A 17,449-nucleotide genomic window follows, 5' to 3' on the forward strand; every position below is an offset into this window, starting at 1 on the left:
AGAGCTGTTTTGGCGCAATTGGCATGTCGGAGAGGTGGACTTCCGAGGCAGCTAGATGTTTGAATTGTAGTCAGCTATCCTTCCCTTTTGTCTATTTAGGAATTCCTATTGGTGCCAACCCGAGGAGAGACCACATGTGGGAACCTATTATCAACAAGTGTGAGAGAGCTTTAGCTAAGTGGAAGCAAAGACATCTTTCATTCGGGGGGAGAGTGACCCTAATCCAATCAGTTTTAACCTCTATTCCTATCTATTATTTGTCTTTTTTCAGGATTCCAAAGAAGGTGATGGATAAATTAGTACGTGTGCAAAGAAGATTCTTGTGGGGAGGAGGATCGGACAACAATAAAATTGCTTGGGTCAAATGGGAGACCGTTTGCCTTCCAAAAGAAAAAGGTGGTCTGGGTATTAAGGATATAAACATGTTCAACCTTGCACTCCTAGGCAAATGGAGATGGAACATGTTTCACAATGAAGGCCAGCTGTGGGTAAGAATACTGGAGTCTAAATATGGAGGATGGAGGGGATTGGATGTAGCAACTAATGATAAAAAACAGTCTTTGTGGTGGAGGGATCTAAAATCAGTTTTTCACACATCACAGCAAGGGGAGGAATTAAAAAGGGGTATAAAGTGGAGAATTGGATGTGGGGATAGGATAAAATTCTGGGAGGATGAATGGATTGAAGGAGAGGCAGCATTGGGAGCAAAATACCCACGACTGTCACTAATTTCATGCCAACAAAATCAGTTAATCCAGCACATGGGAGACTACAAGGAAGCGGGATGGGAGTGGAAGCTTGCTTGGAGAAGGCCGCTGTTCGATAACGAGGTACTCATGGCTGCCAATTTTCTAAATGATATTGAAAGACAGCCTATTCAGATGCACAGAAGAGATGGGTGGTTGTGGAGGGGAGATCCAAGTGGCCATTACACCGCGCAATCAGCATACAAGTTGTTGAGAGAAGCGTCAGCCGAAGGGATACACGATACTGCATATCTTGAATTGTGGAAACTGAAGGTACCACTCAAGTATGCAATATTTGGTTGGAGGCTAATTAGGGACAGGTTACCTACCAAAATTAACTTACACAGAAGACAAGTAGCAATCTCGGATACTAGCTGCCCTCTATGTAGGAATGAGGTGGAAGATGCAGGCCATTTGTTTTTTCACTGCAGAAAAGTTACCCCCTTATGGTGGGAATCACTGTCATGGGTGAGTCAATCTCATGTTTTCCCGAAAGACCCAAAGATGCATTTCCTACAACATGCTCTAACTACGACCAGTGGTTCGCAGGCCAGAAGATGGAAGTGGTGGTGGATAGCTGTCACATGGACCATTTGGAAGCAGAGAAATAAGATAATATTCTCCAATGAGGACTTTGACAGCAACAAAGTCATGGATGACGCAGTTTTTTTGCTTTGGACATGGATGAGGAATCTAGAGAAGGATTTTCCTATGCATTTTAACCAATGGTCTAGTAACATTTCTGCAGGGTTCATGTAACAGTTTGTATCTAATCTAGTTTGTTCTAGTTGGGGTAGCCAACTGCGGTTCCTCTCCTGACTCCATTTTAGTCAGTTTTGGAACCAATTCTGTGTTGGGCATCCCAATATTTGTAATTAAGTACCTCTGGTACTAAATCAATATATATTATATATTTTTGCAGAGCAAAAAAAAAAAAAAAAAAAAAAAAAAGATGAGTTGCATCCTCCTCATCATTTCCACTTTGATCACACATTACCTCCCAGATTCAGCCCACTACCTCTCATTTCTGGTGAGTACTCATCGTGTCTGTCAGTTACATTGCTGACCACTTTGTGGGCCTTTATGTTTGATTTTTTTAGAAGCCCAAGAGTGTGCCCATGCTCCATTTGCTTTCTACACCCTCTGCTTCTGGAGTATACCTTCTCCACATGTTTTGGGCCTTTTTGTTCACATTTTACATTGCCTTCTGCACCTTCATTTTTGTCGTGAAGGGTGTTTTATGTGAGGCCCATAAAGGGCCCATCACACCCAATATTATTTATCTCGTCACGTGGCTTTGTGCTCACAAATTCAAAATTTTCTTGCGTCATTGGGCCCACCTCCTTATCTCTGTCCTCTATTATTTTTCGATTCCTGTGCATGCTTCTTTTTTGTAATTGCTTCAGCCAAATTTTGTATCTCCTTTATTGACTCCTCTTCTGACCTCTTTTTGTTGCTTTTATCCTCGTTTTCTTTTCGGTAGATGAGGGTGGGGTGGGGCTCAGTTGTTGTCCTTTGTGCCTGTGTATGTTCACTTTTATCAAGCCTTTGGTTGCTTCGATCAACTTGTTTTTGTCTGCTGCAGGTATCGGATGTGACCCATTCCTAAGCTTGTGTCAGTGACTCTCGGTTATTAACCTGTGGTTCGTTGTGGCGATTTTTACCTTCAATCCGTCACTACTTCGTGGCTCATCGACTCTACTCATCACCGTCTGTGCTCGGAAGAGTGTCCTCCTCCGACGGGTCTGTTTCTAGGATTACACCTTCGATCGCCATTTGCGTCCCTATTTCACTCTCACTATCGTCAAAAATTATTTCCTCCAACGAGCCTATGAAGCTTCTTCCCCAACATTTGCATCTATCCAGATTGTAACATGTTTCTTCAGCCATATGCACAGTGTATTCAACCCCATTAATCCATGCGGAGACCTTGTGCTGAATTAATGGCAGCAATGGTGTCTTCACTATTATCCGCGCCCTGTCCAGCCTATGGAGTTCATCCATTTCGTGATCCACCTCCACCACTTCTCCTACCGCCATCATAATCTGTCTAATATGCTCCAAATCCCAGGCATGATAATCTGTATATGGTCATGATTCTTCGAGGAATGAACCCATTTTTTAACCACATTCATGATCAAGTTCTAACTGCACATGATGTTCCCTCAATGGAAGATTTAGTCACTCGACTCCTTCAGGTCCCTACTCAAAAATAAGGGTAGTTCTCTTGAGGTTGATGAGTTATTCGCTATGGTATCCTCTAGAGGAAGAGGAAGAGGAGGTCGTGGAAGAAGAGGGGGCCGAGGAAGGGACAGAGGTGGCCGGAACAATAATCTTGGGTGCAGTCATTGCAAAACATCGCGTCATGCACAAGATTTCTGCTATGATTTAAATGGTTTTCCTGAAAACACAGCCAATGTGCCTAAATTTGAAAAATATAAGCAAACTAAGGAGAAGAACCCATCTTAATAACAGTGAGGATAATCATTAATTCCTTGAAAAAACAAAATAAATGAAGCACTAAAACAAAATAATTTATTATTAAAAGTTCTGAAAGCACTGACTCCCTTGTCAAATCAAATAAACCAACATAAACAAACCTCTTTCGAAAACATTTGATTCATTGCATAATAATCAAAAAAGATTTGCAGTGTTGAGGAATCCTCTAGGGTAGGCTTCCAACCAGATGGAACCTGTACAACCAATGGCAATTTCAGATCAAGAACTGCGGGCTAGAGAAAAGCCAACAACCATCTATGTACACAGGAATATACCTGAACAGTACCAATTTCATCTGAACTTTCATCATACGATGTCCCCATAAAATCAAATGATAAACAACTAAGGGAAAGCATAAGAGACAGCTCCTGCAACTTGCTCCCAGCTGAAAATTTTGCATAACCAAAGCACAATTACTAAATTCAGAACATGAAATCAGTTTAGAACTTTGAAAACGAATGTATACATCTATCATTGCCATAACAATAATATTTTATACCATCAGATTTTAACTGGAAGAGAGAAGTTAATGATATCTGGAATATCTGAAAAAGAGAGTTATCCCTGAAAGAGCTTGCTATCCTACGATGACGAGTAGCAGGTAATCCAGGATTGTGCTGAAAATAATACATAATATAAAAAATTCAAGTAACAACAAAATCATCAATATATTAGTTAAGACCTCTTTTTCGATAAACTGAGTGAGAATGAGAGCGAGAGAGAAAATGAAAAAGATAAAGCTAATATTATTGCTCAGAAATAAAAACTCAATGAGTTAGATACAAGAGAGGTATTTAAAGAGTTCTGACTTGAGAAACTAACTCTAATTACCTCTAACTAACTTCTAACAGAATGTAAATTAACTCTAACTACCTCTAACTAACTTCTAACAAAACGTAACCACTTGGATGCAATTTAGTGAAAACTAACAGCCCTTACAACATATACATTGTTGTCTAATATGAAACAAAACTATTTACACAGTTATGTATGTACACACTCATACTCCAATACCCCCCTCAAAGGTGAAAAAGTTTCATGAAAATCAAAGCCATGAACTTTTTTTTTTGGAAGGCTGAAAATATATATATTATTAATAAAAAAACCAGTACCAGTGGTACCAGAGATTATAAATACAAAGCACCAAGGTGCTACCCTCGAAGAAGACCAACAACAAAATCAAAAAACAACCAGTTCCAAACCCAACTAGGCAACGAAATTGGAAATATTAGAGGACCAGTAGTGGAAGCTAGTACTAAAATTCTTATCCTTAGCCTTTAACCATGACCAAGCTAAAAAAATAGCATGTTCCATGACTTTACAGGGATCAAAAGGTTTTCCTTGGAAAATCAAATGATTCCTATGCTGCCATATAGAGCTAGTTAAGGCAATCCACCACCCACATCTTGTACTGTGATTCACATTTGCCCCAAACCCATCACAGAACTGATAGAAATGGTGAACCGGGTTAATGGAAAGGGGACCTACTACCCGAACCCAGCGCATAGATTCCCACCATAGGCCATTTGTCAGCTTACAATTGAAAAACAAATGACCCACATCCTCCTGCACACAGCCACATAAGGAACAGGTGTCTTCCTGAGTAATAGCATTTCTTCTTAATAGGTTGACCTTGGTAGGTAGTCTATTTTTAAGAAGTCTCCAACAGAAGATCACAGCCCGAGGGGGAACTTTCAGCTGCCATATAGTCTTAAAAATCTTGCCATCAGAATTTACTAAAGAAGTGTTCATGCATAAGCTATAAGCTGACCTAGTAGTATATTGACCATTAGATTCAACCAACCACAGCATATTATCTTTCACCTGTCTTTGAATAGGAACAGAACTGATTTCCTCCATAAACTGCACAGCCAAATGGCATTCATGATCAAAGAGATTTCTCCTCCAGCTATTATGATTAAAATGTCCCATTTGAGAGATGTAGTCCTTTTGCTGTCTACTTATGAGGAAAAGCTGATTATACTTCTGCTGCAAAGTGTGTTGTTCCCCTAGCCAATTATCAGTCCAGAATTTAATATTCTCCCCACTCCCAACCTTCCAAGCCAAGTTGTCTTTAAAGATACTGCAGTCCAGCTGGTGATACAGATTTCTAATGTCTCTCCACCAATGGGAAAAGCCCCTTTTGTCACTACCATTTTGAAATTCTGACCAACCACCATATTTTTAAGTTAAAATTCTGACCCAGAGCTGCTGTTGATCAGATGCAAAAGCCCATATCCATCTTCCCATCAGAGCTAAGTTGAATTTAGAGATATCCTTTATCCCCAGGCCCCCCTCAGTCTTTGGAGGGATATCAACTTTTTGACTACCCTCTGAGGAATTTTAAAAAAGGAGAGGAGATAAATTGGGAGGGCATTAAGGACAGAATTGATAAGGGTGATCTTCCCAGCCATGGATATATCTCTTTGAGCCCATTTGGCTAATTTAGACTTGAATTTAGAAATGAGAGGCTCCCACACCAGCTGGCTTGAAGGATTAGCCCCAATAGGTAAGCCTAAATAGAGGAAAGGATACTCCAGCTGCCGACAGTGCAGAATATTGGCTGCTTCCAAAGACCAGTTGACTCCACCCCCTATTATCCCAAACTGACTTTTAGCAAAGTTAATCTTTAAACCAGAAGCTAATTCATATCCTCTTAATAAGGCTTTTATAACATGAATATTTCCCCACACAGCCTCTCCTACAAAGACAGTATCATCAGCATACTGCAAAATGTTGATAGGTTCCTTTTTCTTTCCAACCAAGAAGCTTCTATAGAGGTTTTTGTGGACTGCTTGTCTCATCATACCAGTAATACCTTCAGCTACAATATTGAAAAGCAAGGGAGCTAGGGGATCCCCTTGTCTCAAACCCCTTGTAGGGAGAAATTCCTTAGAAGGGCTGCCATTAATCAAAATTGATATAGATGCTGAGTGGAGGCAAGCTGATATCCATGATCTCCATTTTGAGCAGAATCCCAACCTGAACAGCATGTAGTCCAAAAAAGACCAAGAAACTGAATCGTAGGCCTTTTCAAAGTCCACCTTGAAGATCATCACAGGTTTCTTATTTCTCCTTGCTTCCTCAACCACCTCATTGAGAATCAAAATACCATGAAGAATATGTCTTCCTTTAATAAAGGTTGACTGCCTTTCATCAATTAACCCATTCATTACAGACCTCAATCTGTTAGACAGCAACTTGGCTATAACTTTATACATACAGCCTATCAAGGATATAGGCCTATAATCATTGAAGGACTGAGGATGAGTCATCTTAGGAATTAAGGCCACAAAGGAAGCATTGCTGCCTCTAGGAAAGCTGCCATGAGCATAAAACTCATCCACAAATCTTCTAAATTCTGGACTCATGATATCCCAAAATTTTTTTATAAAGTTGAAGTTAAGGCCATCTGGCCCAGGGCATTTATCACCCCCACAGCTCCACACAGCCTCCTTGATCTCTTGGTCAGAGAAGGGGACAGTCATCTGCTCTCTTTGCCCTTGAGAAATAGAATTAAAGGGGACCCCATCCAAATAAGGCCTATAATAATCCTGCTCAGTAAATCTGGTCTGGAAATAATTAACAGCTGCAGCCTTCACTAAATTAGGTTGCTGGACCCACACACCATCAATAGAAATGCCTGGAATAGCATCGTATGCTCTCCTATGATTAATTATTCTGTGAAAATACCCAGAATTATAGTCCCCCTCCTTCAACCATGATATCCTAGATTTTTGTCTCAAAAGTGATTCCATAGCAATTGAAGCATTCCATAAATCCTGCTGAAGGGAGTTTCTGATTTTGAGGTCTTGATCAGATAAAATACGATTAGAAGCTAAGTCCTCCATCTCATTTAATTTCTGTTGGATGTTGGATATCTTGTTACCATCAATATTCCCCTCTTCCTTACTCCACTGTTTTATAGCAGCTTTCAAGTTTTTCAGCTTATTTTTTAAGGCAATACTCCCCCAACCTCCCTGCTGATCATTACTCCAGGTATCCCTCACCATTTTCTGATACTGTTTCTATTGCAGCCACCAGTCAAAGACCCTAAAGGGCTTAGGACCCCAATCCATCATATTAGTTTGCAGAATGGTTGGACAATGATCCGAAAAATCCCTTTGCAAAACATGTTGGCAGCTCTCAGGCCACAAAGATAACCATTGATCCGAGACCAAGAATCTGTCAAGCCTACTTTTTACATAACCATTAGGCCTAATCCATGTATAGTTAGAACCCACAGATTTAATTTCCTGGAGCTCCATATCAGAGATCCATTGGTTAAAAGCTGAAATGTCCTGTGAGTCTACCCTTCTTTCAGATAAACTAACCCTTTCCTCTGAACTTCTAATACTGTTTAAGTCCCCAAGAACACACCATAATCCCCGTGGGTTAGAGACTTTCAGCTGCCTTATATCATCCCATAAAGCTATTTTCCCAGCAAAGTCACATGGGGCATAAACATTGACAATCATCAACCTCTGATTATTGTTAGTGCATCTCCCTTCAAACATTAAAAAACTCCTACCTTTCACCCTCCTTTCAACCTCAAAAGAGGAGTTATTCCACATACATAGTAGCCCACCAGCAGCTTGCACAGAAGGAACATAATCCCACTGAGCTGTGGAATCCCCCCAAATGGCATTACAAATATTCTTATTAAAATTCTCCTTTTTAGTCTCTTGAATGCACACAAGGTCCACCTTGTGTTTTGAAATCAACCTTCTTATAGCAGCCCACTTAACCCCTCTCCCCAGACCTCTGGAATTATAAGACAGAATTATCATAATTGTGTTTTTTAACTCCCTTCTCTGTTGCCATCATAACATCCCTGTTCTCCATGTATAATAACATCCCCTTAACCTTGTTGTCATCTTCCCCACAGGATAAACCCATTTCCTTTAGAAGGGCACATTGCATATGTATAGGGTCCTCCGATAGTGAGTTCAAAGGATCAACTTTAGGGCCTGGTATTAAATCTGTCCTCTCTTGTAAAAGAGGCAAAGAATGAGCATTAGGATCTGTATTGCAGTCCACGATTGGGTCCTCCCCCCGTTGGGCCTTGGTTTTACTTCCCATCACCGCTTTTCTTCTCACATACACCTTATTGACTGAACAGGTTGGGCCATTTGGAAGGCCCATTTCCTCAGCTACCATCTCTGAAAAATGCTGACTAGGTATACCATTGTCCTTATCCTTGGCATTTGAAACGTGAGGTATAATTTCCTCAGGGGGCAAAACTTCCCCTTTACCCCCTGCAACTCCTTTTGCTGACCTATATTTTGTTTCCTCAAATGCGTAAGTCAAATGGGCCTGGTCTACGAGGCTGTCATTGACAGGAGGCTTTTCCTTTAACATGATCCCCTGCATATCACTTTCATCATCTCCATTTAAAGCTGTCCCATTTCGGGGAATTTGGCCGTTGCAGGTTGTCAACGCCACCTCTGCCCCTATGTCCTGCAAATTTTGAACAGTGTCCCTCTGAAATGATTCCACGTCAGCAGGATTATCGGACCAGTCCCTGCAACTCCGAGCCAGGGTCTTTACCCACTGGTCTCTGCGAGAGCTATGCGAAAGGAGACCATCATGGTCTTCGAAATCACCGCCAAGGGTGTCGTCGAGTGCCCCGTCGGAAAAAACGTCGCCGGAGAAGACCCTTGGGTGGAGTACACCCCCTGTTACAGGGGTATTTGGCTGGGTCGAGAAAGGGGAAGGGGGGAGCCACGCTGAGTTGCTTGGCGTCTTCTTCGACCCACCCAGGTTCGTCGTGTCCTCAGCAACTTGGAGGACGAACTCGACTCCATCAACGGTGGCTGGAATCGTCACCTGAAACGGAGGTTTCATCTGCGTCCGAACTAGGATACGCGCCACATCCAAACGCCGTTTGAGCTCCACGTTCTCATCTACTTCAACCACCTTCCCAACTTCCGCCAGCACCTTCGCCATGAACTCCTTTTCCCATACCGACAGAGGAAGACCCCAGAGAAGAACCTAGGTGAGCTTGTGTGTGGGCCGTATCTCCGGGGACCATTTCTGGAGCTCGGATATGGGAGTAAACCCGTTCTCCCTCTCTTGGTGTATGAGTCGAGCAGCTTTGGACTCATCCATGTCAGGGAAGAGGATCCAGTCATCAGCCCAATAGCATGGATTGATATCATCTTCAACCACCCATTTCAGCTCTTCGTCCAGCCTCTCAAGCATGCCTCTGTTCTTCAGTCTTGCTATCCAAGCCTTAGAAAGCCACTCAGATTTCGTCTTATTTGAGTGCAGAACAACTGGGCTATGGTTCACCTTTTCAACCCCAGTCATAGCTACCAGCGGGTTAATATACTTCGTTTCACCATTTACAGACTCCTTCACCACCACAGCATATGAACGAGGTTTGGCACTGCCTTTGTTTTCCTCCTGTGCACCTTCGTCCACATAACCAGCTTTGTACTTCTGTTGAGTAGCTCCCTCACCATGACTAAGGGTCCTTTTTTCACGAGTGCCTATCACCTTCCCCCTGTCGAATTTCGATCTATTGACAAACACCTTCACCCCACCAATGAAGATATTATTATCTAGCTGCCTCTCTAGTCTCTGCTCATCCATCACTTCTTTAAATCGGACAAAACCAAACCTATGGCCCAACTTATTTTTGGTTTTGGGAATAAAGACTTCCCACACCTTTGCCCACTTTTGGAAGATCCGCCACATGTCTTTCTCCATCAGCCCTTCAGGGAATCTAGAGAAGTAATATGTCGTAACACCGGCCTTGTCTCTCCATGTCACTTTCCTTTCATCCCGTTGATGACTACCTCCTTCCGGTCTACCTTTATTAGCCGTCTCATTCCTTTTCTTCTTGCGTGTTACTTCCACCCAGGCTCCATGATTGTTAGCATCAAGACTCTGGTACTCCTGATATTCGTATGCGATCCGTGAGGGGGATTCTCGTTGAGATCGCAAGTAGTCTTCCTCATTCCTCCAAAAACTCCTTGTGTTGCTCCGAAATCCCCGTCGATGGAAGTCGTTCGTGTAACCGTCTACTGCTCTCTTTGTGTGCACTCTCTCTCTCGGTCTACCCTCTCTCTCTCTCACCCTTTCTCTCTCCCACACTCTCTGTCTCGGTCTACCATCTCTCTCTCTCACCCTGTCTCTCTCCCACACTCTCAGGTAGAAGTTTCTCTCACCCATCATACTCAAAAGCCATGAACTTGATGGAACCCCTTAGCTACTAACCTTGCTTTGAATCTGTTAACAAAACCATCAGCATTTTCCATAACCCTGTACACCCATTTACAGCCAATAGCCTGCTTATTAGGAGGTAATGATACCAATTCCCAAGTATTGTTCTTCATCAAGGCATCATATTCTTGCTGCATAGCAGAGACCCAATCATCATTTGCTAGAGCTTGTTTCACAGACTTAGGCTCAGAATGAGTGAGAAACAATGAAGGGTGGAGTCTAGGATTGTGAATTCCAGATTTAGATCTTGTTTGCATGGGGTGAGTGTTAATTGGGAGAGAGGTAGATGGAGTAACAGTGTCTGAAGTGGATGTAAGAATGGTAGTGAACTCATAATTTCGATGTTCAGCAGAAATGGATGTAGAAGAAGTACAGACACAGTAGTGATGGGAGAATGAGTGGACAAAGGTGAAAAATCAGGAGGAATGAGAGGAACAGAACCTGAATTAGTGGGTGGTATAGTTGCAGCACAAGGTGGAGAAAGGTTAGGACTGAGACTAAAGTAGGAATCCAGACTTTTTGTGGAATTAAAGGAGGAAGGATCAGAGTAAGGAAATCTTAACTCACTAAAGAAGACATCCTTAGAGATGTAAATCCTTCCAAAAGGTGACAAGCACTTGTAGCCTTTGTGAGAAGAAGAGTAACCCAGAAACAGACACTCTTGAAACCTAAAATTAAGTTTGTGTATGATATGGTCTTAGCAAAGGAAAACAAACACACCCAAAGGTTTTGAGAAAGTGATAATCAGGCTCTTTATTGAACAAGGCAACAAAAGGAACAACAAATTTAAGAGTAGTGGTAGGTAGCCTGTTAATTAGGTAAACAGTTGTTGTAAAAGCATAGTCCCAAAACTGTAGAGGCAAAGAAGCATAATGCAGCAAGGTTAAACCCAAATCAAATTGATCTCACGAAAAATTCTTTCCACCCTGTCAAAGAGAATACCAAGATGCTAGAATTCAAGGATTATCATTGAGTGTCACGAACTTCGAGTTACTCGTCTCAGAAATAACTGTCAAAGAAAAATGAGAGAGGGGGAGAGAGAGTATACAGAGAGAGAGGGGGAGAGAGAGTATACAGAGAGAGAGAGGGAGAGACAGGGGGGGAGAGAACGAGAGAAACTGAGAGAACCAGAGGGCGACCCCGAGGGAGACACCTGGAGAGAGGGCAGCGAGGACGTGTACGGAGCTGGAGCACTGATCATGGAGGTCACAATATTCGAAGAAGAAACGCAGAGAAAGGGGATATGGACAACGAGGATGACACCAGATCCTTAATCTATGATGGAGAATGGGCTGAAGTAACCCGTAGGAGAAACAAGAATACGACAGCTAGTAGAGTGCAATCAAGACCAACGAACCAGCATCTAGCTAATAGAACAGTAACATGGTGGAACAAGGCTGACATCACAACTTTTTACTTCTCTAGATTCCCATCATGGGTTAACAAGAAGGACTTGTGGCAGACATTCCAAAGATGGGGTAAGGTCTAGGAGGTTTTCATCCCCAAATAAAAAAACAGAGAAGGGCAGAGATTCGGCTGTCAGATATAAGGATGTTGAAGACGCAGTGGGGCTGGAAAGAAAACTAGATAACAGCATTTTCTTTGGAGGGAGGAAAATGTTTGTTAACCAGCCCAAATTCGAAAGGAGCGAGGAGGCCATAAGGAAGCAAAACAATAACAATATGCCTGATAATGTCAACTTGCAAGGCGAGTGCGGCTTCGCCGGGAACGAGTATCCTCTGCAACCAGAAGGAAGAATTTCCCCAACTCGCAGAGGTTGCGAAGAGACCAGTGGTCCTCGATATATCAACAGCGCAGAAGGAGTGGATACAGAATGCTTGGGTGGGTCGTTTAAAAAATATCGACATGTTTGAAAGTTTAGATGAGGAATTCAAATGGGTGATAGATAATGATGTTACCTCGTGTTATTGGGGTGATGATTAGGTCATCTTCCATAACCTGCAAGAGTCTAAGGCCACGCAGATTATACATGAGGAGAGGAAGAACGGGTCCACTCCGATCATGGACCTTTAAAAATGGTCCCAGGACATCTGTCCGACACATAGGCTGGCATGGGTTTTCCTGTGGGGTTTGCCACCGATGGTGTGTGAGTCGGAATCTATGGGAAAGGTGGTGGCGGAAATTGGCGACTTGGTGGAAGTTGACGAAATGGTGGAGAACAGAACGCGGATAGACGTGGCAAGGATCCTTATCAGGACGAAGCGAAGACCGGGGATCCAATCGGAGGTGAAGGCGGCCATAGACGGAGCTTCAAACGCCATTCATGTGATTGAAGACATGTCTTGCTTGGGTGTGCGGCGGAACCTGAAGAGAATGGACAGCGGGTTTCCGCCGTCTCCGTTTTCTACGGAGCCAAACACCCCTGCCACTGCCGGAGGAGATTTCCACGAGGCCGATAGCAATTTCGAGATCTTCGACAACACTCCCGGCAACACTGAAGGATTTTCCACCGACGAGAGGCAGCCATACTCCCTTCACTCGCGTCGTGACCATTGGGTAAAAGCCATTGGTCAACGATGCTTGGACCGGGTCTTCGGTGACCATGGGGTCGTGGACCAACCACCCAACGACAAAAAATTTTCGAATTGTCCCCCACCCGTTGATCCTGCTGTGTTACCCGAAGAAGGCTCTGGCCAAAAGCTGATAATGTGGAGTGCAATTAATGATATGCCTCAAGGGGATGGGAGAGATAATACCCACAACCAGGAGGCCCAACATGGAAAGTTTTTTGTGGAAAGTCCGACAAATTCAGTCCGAGGCTCAGGCAGGGGGCAGTATAAGTCTACTCCAAATGAAGCAAGTATGCCAGCTTCTGTTGACCAACCTTATAATAAGGTCCATTCTACCCCAGATCAAATTTGCGTGGATGAGGAGGGGAATATGGGCCCCAGACCTGAAGGCCCAACCCCAGCTCCTGCCACTAGATATTATGTTAGAAGAAAGGAGCTGGTGGGGCACAGAGGGCAGGCCCTATCTCACGAGGAATCAGTTGTGGACCCCCTAACCTCTCCTAAATTGGCTCCTGAAGTGGTTCCAAATAGCAAATCTCAAGATAATAGTCTCGGGCAACTCAGTTCTCATACCCTGAAAAACCAATATGCCTTAGTAAAACAAATGGGCCTGACCCATGGAGAGGATAGCTTGCATGTTCGAAGGATGATGTTAGACATGGAAAACAGAGATAACAAGATGGCAACAGAGATGGGAATTAAATTGGCCTCATCATGATTATTCTCTCCTATAATTTCAGAGGTTTGGGTAGGGGGATTAAGTGGGCTGCCATCAGGAGGATTAATATGAAGCGTAAGGTGGACATTGTGTGTATTCAAGAAACCAAAAAGAAATCTTTTAATAGGCGCATCTGCCAATCTATGTGGGGAGATTCTTTTGTGTCCTGGGATTTTGTTCCTTCAATTCAAGCATCAGGTGGCTTGTTGTGCTTGTGGAATAACTCAGATTTTCAGGTGGAGAGGAGGGTTAAAGGCAGGAATTTTCTAATGCTTGAAGGGAAATGGGTAAAAGATAATCAGTGGATTCGAGTTGTTAATGTCTATGCACCTTGTGACTTAGCTGGGAAAAGGGCATTGTGGGATGATTTGAGGCACCTCAAGGATTCTGATCCTAGTGGTCTATGGTGCTTTCTAGGGGACTTCAACACTATCAGGAATCAGGCTGAGAGAATTAGTATATCTCAGAGGTCTGATGTTACCTCAGATACCTCAGATTTCAATGACTGGATATCTGAGATGGAGCTCCAGGATATTAGATGCTTTGGTAGCAATTTCACTTGGTTTAGGCCCAATGGCAGTGCCAAGAGTAGGCTAGACAGATTCTTGGTGTTTGATCAGTGGGTATCCTTGTGGCCTGACACCTCCCAACATGTCCTTCAAAGAGATTATTCGGATCATTGTCCAATCATTTTGAAAACAAAGATGGTGGACTGGGGCCCTAAGCCTTTTCGGGTGGTGGACTGGTGGCTTAACCATAAAGGGTATCATTCTATGATTAAAGAGGCATGGAGTACAGATCTGCAGGGTGGTTGGGGGGGAGTTGCCCTTAAAAACAAGCTGAGGAACCTGAGATTGTCTATAAAACAATGGTGTAAAGAGAAGGGGGACATTAAAGCTTCCAAGATTCAGAACCTGAAGCAGAAATTATGTGATTTGGAGAACCTAGCTTCTCATAGAACTTTATCTGATACTGAAGTTATAACCAAGAGAATTTCGCAACAACAGTTGTGGGATATTTCAACTGCTTATGAATCATTGTTGAGGCAGAAATCTAGGGCTAAGTGGATCAAGGAGGGTGACCGAAATACAGCTTACTTTCACAAAGTGATAAATTTCAGAAGAAGCTCAAGTGCTGTTCATGGTATCCTCATTGATGGTGTTTGGGTCCAGCAGCCTGACCTTGTTAAGAAGGCAGTGGTTAACTTCTTTGTTGAGAGGTTCATTGAGCAGAATCATCATAGACCTACTTTGGATGGGGTTTACTTTCCCTCCATAGATCAATATCAAAGAGAGGGGTTGATTGCTCCCTTTTCTGACATAGAGCTCAAGGATGCTGTTGGGAGTTGTGCTGGAGATAAATGCCCGGGCCCAGATGGCTTTAATTTTAATTTTATCAAGGAGTTTTGGGGGCTACTGCAACCTGATTTTAGAAGATTTGTGGACGAATTCCATGCTCATGGCACTTTTCCTAGAGGAAGTAATGCATCTTTTGTGGCTCTTATTCCCAAGATAACCCAACCACAGTCTTTAAATGACTATAGGCACATATCTCTCATTGGTTGCATGTATAAAATCATGGCTAAGCTCCTAGCAAACAGGTTGAGGGTAGTGCTACCAGGACTAATAGATGAAAGGCAGTCAGCCTTCATAAAGAATAGGCATATCCTTCATGGAATTCTGATTCTCAATGAAGTGGTGGATGAAGCTATTCGGAGAAAGAAGCCTGCTATGATATTTAAAGTGAACTTTGAAAAAGCCTATGATTCAGTATCTTGGTCTTTTCTGGACTATATGTTGATGAGATTAGGTTTCTGCCTTAAATGGAGAAAGTGGATTTCTGCTTGTCTCCAAACAGCTACCATTTCAGTCTTAGTTAATGGGAGCCCCACAAAGGAATTTGTTCCTTCTAGAGGATTGAGGCAAGGGGATCCTCTAGCTCCTTTGCTCTTTAACATAGTGGCTGAGGGTCTTACTGGTATGATGAGAGAGGCCCTTAACAGAGACCTTTATAAAAGTTTCTTGGTTGGGAAGTAAAATGTGCCTACAAATATTCTGCAATATGCAGATGACACAGTTTTTATTGGTGAGGCCTCCTGGGAGAATGTTGTAGTCTTGAAGTCAATGCTGAGAGGCTTTGAAATGGCCTCGGGTCTGAAGATCAATTTTGCCAAAAGTCAAATTGGGGTTGTGGGGGTTCAGGCCAGTTGGATTCAGGAAGTAGCCCAATTTCTGAATTGTAGACACATGGAATTTTCCTTTTCATTATCTTGGTATGCCTATTGGAATTAAATCATCAAGCAGGGCTGTTTGGGAGCCTATGATATCTAAGTTTGAAGCTAAGCTTTCCAAGTGGAACCAGAAGAATTTATCAATAGGTGGCAGGGTTACCTTGATAAAGTCTGTTCTAAATGCTCTCCCTATTTATCTCCTATCTTTCTTCAAGATCCCCCAAAGAGTAGTTGATAAGCTGGTGTCTCTTCAAAGGAATTTTATGTGGGGGGAAAATCAACAGCACAAGAGAATTTCTTGGGTAAAATGGGAAGTGGTCTGTCTTCCAAAGAGTGAGGGGGGTTTGGGGATAAAGGACCTGGCCAAATTCAATGCAGCATTGAGGGGGAGATGGATATGGGAACTAGCTGCTAACCACAATCAGTTTTGGGTCTGAGTTTTAATCTCCAAATATGGAGGTTGGGCAGACCTGCAGAGTGGCAGAGATAAAGCTTGGCATTCCCAATGGTGGAAGGACCTTAGAAGACTTTATAATCAGCCTGATTTCCACAGTATCCACCAGAATATGGTATGGAAGGTTGGTTGTGGGGACAAAATCAAATTTTGGCAAGATTCTTGGCTGAGTGAGGACTGTAATCTTCAGCAGCAGAAGTATAATCAACTCTTCATGATCAGTAGACAGCAAAATCTTTCCATTTCTAAGATGGGAAAACTTTCTCAGAACGTATGGAGCTGGGAGTTCAAGTGGAGAAGGAGATTATTTGACCATGAGTACGCGTTGGCTGTTGATTTCATGGATGAAATTTCTGATATCTCTATCCAGCATCAGGTTCAGGATACCATGCTTTGGAAAGCTGATTCTAGTGGTGTCTATTCCACTAAGTCAGCTTATAGGCTCCTGATGCCCTCCAACAGTCCTGTTCCTAGCAGGAGGAATTTCCAGATCCTTTGGCATCTGAAAATCCCCCCAAGAGCTGCGGTTTTCTCTTGGAGGTTGTTTTTGGATAGACTCCCCACTAGGGCTAATTTGTCCAGAAGAAATATCCCTATTCAGGATATTATGTGCCCTCTCTGTGGTTGTCACCATGAGGAGGCTGGGCACCTTCTCTTCCACTGCAAAATGACTAGGGGGCTGTGGTGGGAATCCATGGGATGGATCCGGGCTATAGGACCTCTTCCAGCTGATCCTGCTAGCCACTTTATCCAATTCTGTGATGGATTTGTTGCAAGGAGTAATCAGAGTAGGAGGGGCGGGTGGTGGATTGCTTTATCTATTACAATTTGGCAGCATAGGAATTCCCTGCTGTTTCAAGGCATTCCTTTTGAACCGCAAAAAGTATTGCATGATGCCTTATTTCTAGCTTGGTCTTGGCTAAAAGTTGGAGAGAAAGGTTTCAATACATCATTTAACCACTGGTCTACCAATCTTGTGGAGGCCTTTGGTTAAATTTGGGTATTTGTATTGGTGTCCTTTTTTGGTGGGCTATGTTGGGG

At 43.0% G+C, this 17,449-nt stretch overlaps 1 protein-coding gene across 5 annotated transcripts in view; it reads right to left on the reverse strand.

The window, feature by feature from the left end:
• Positions 1-17,449, reverse strand: part of LOC100791060 (exportin-7-A) — a 96,140-nt gene that overhangs the window by 56,451 nt on the left and 22,240 nt on the right. For all 5 annotated transcript variants that reach the window (XM_041006102.1, XM_014763096.3, XM_014763095.3 and 2 more), the window contains 3 exons: positions 3,745-3,862; positions 3,521-3,630; positions 3,347-3,439 (listed from right to left, as the gene is read on the reverse strand). In XM_041006102.1, coding sequence (XP_040862036.1) covers positions 3,347-3,439; positions 3,521-3,630; positions 3,745-3,862 — 321 coding nt within the window. The remainder of the gene's footprint in view (positions 1-3,346; positions 3,440-3,520; positions 3,631-3,744; positions 3,863-17,449) is intronic.

The sequence above is a fragment of the Glycine max genome, chromosome 10 (genome assembly GCF_000004515.6).
Source record: "Glycine max cultivar Williams 82 chromosome 10, Glycine_max_v4.0, whole genome shotgun sequence".
Taxonomy (NCBI): Eukaryota; Viridiplantae; Streptophyta; class Magnoliopsida; order Fabales; family Fabaceae; genus Glycine; species Glycine max.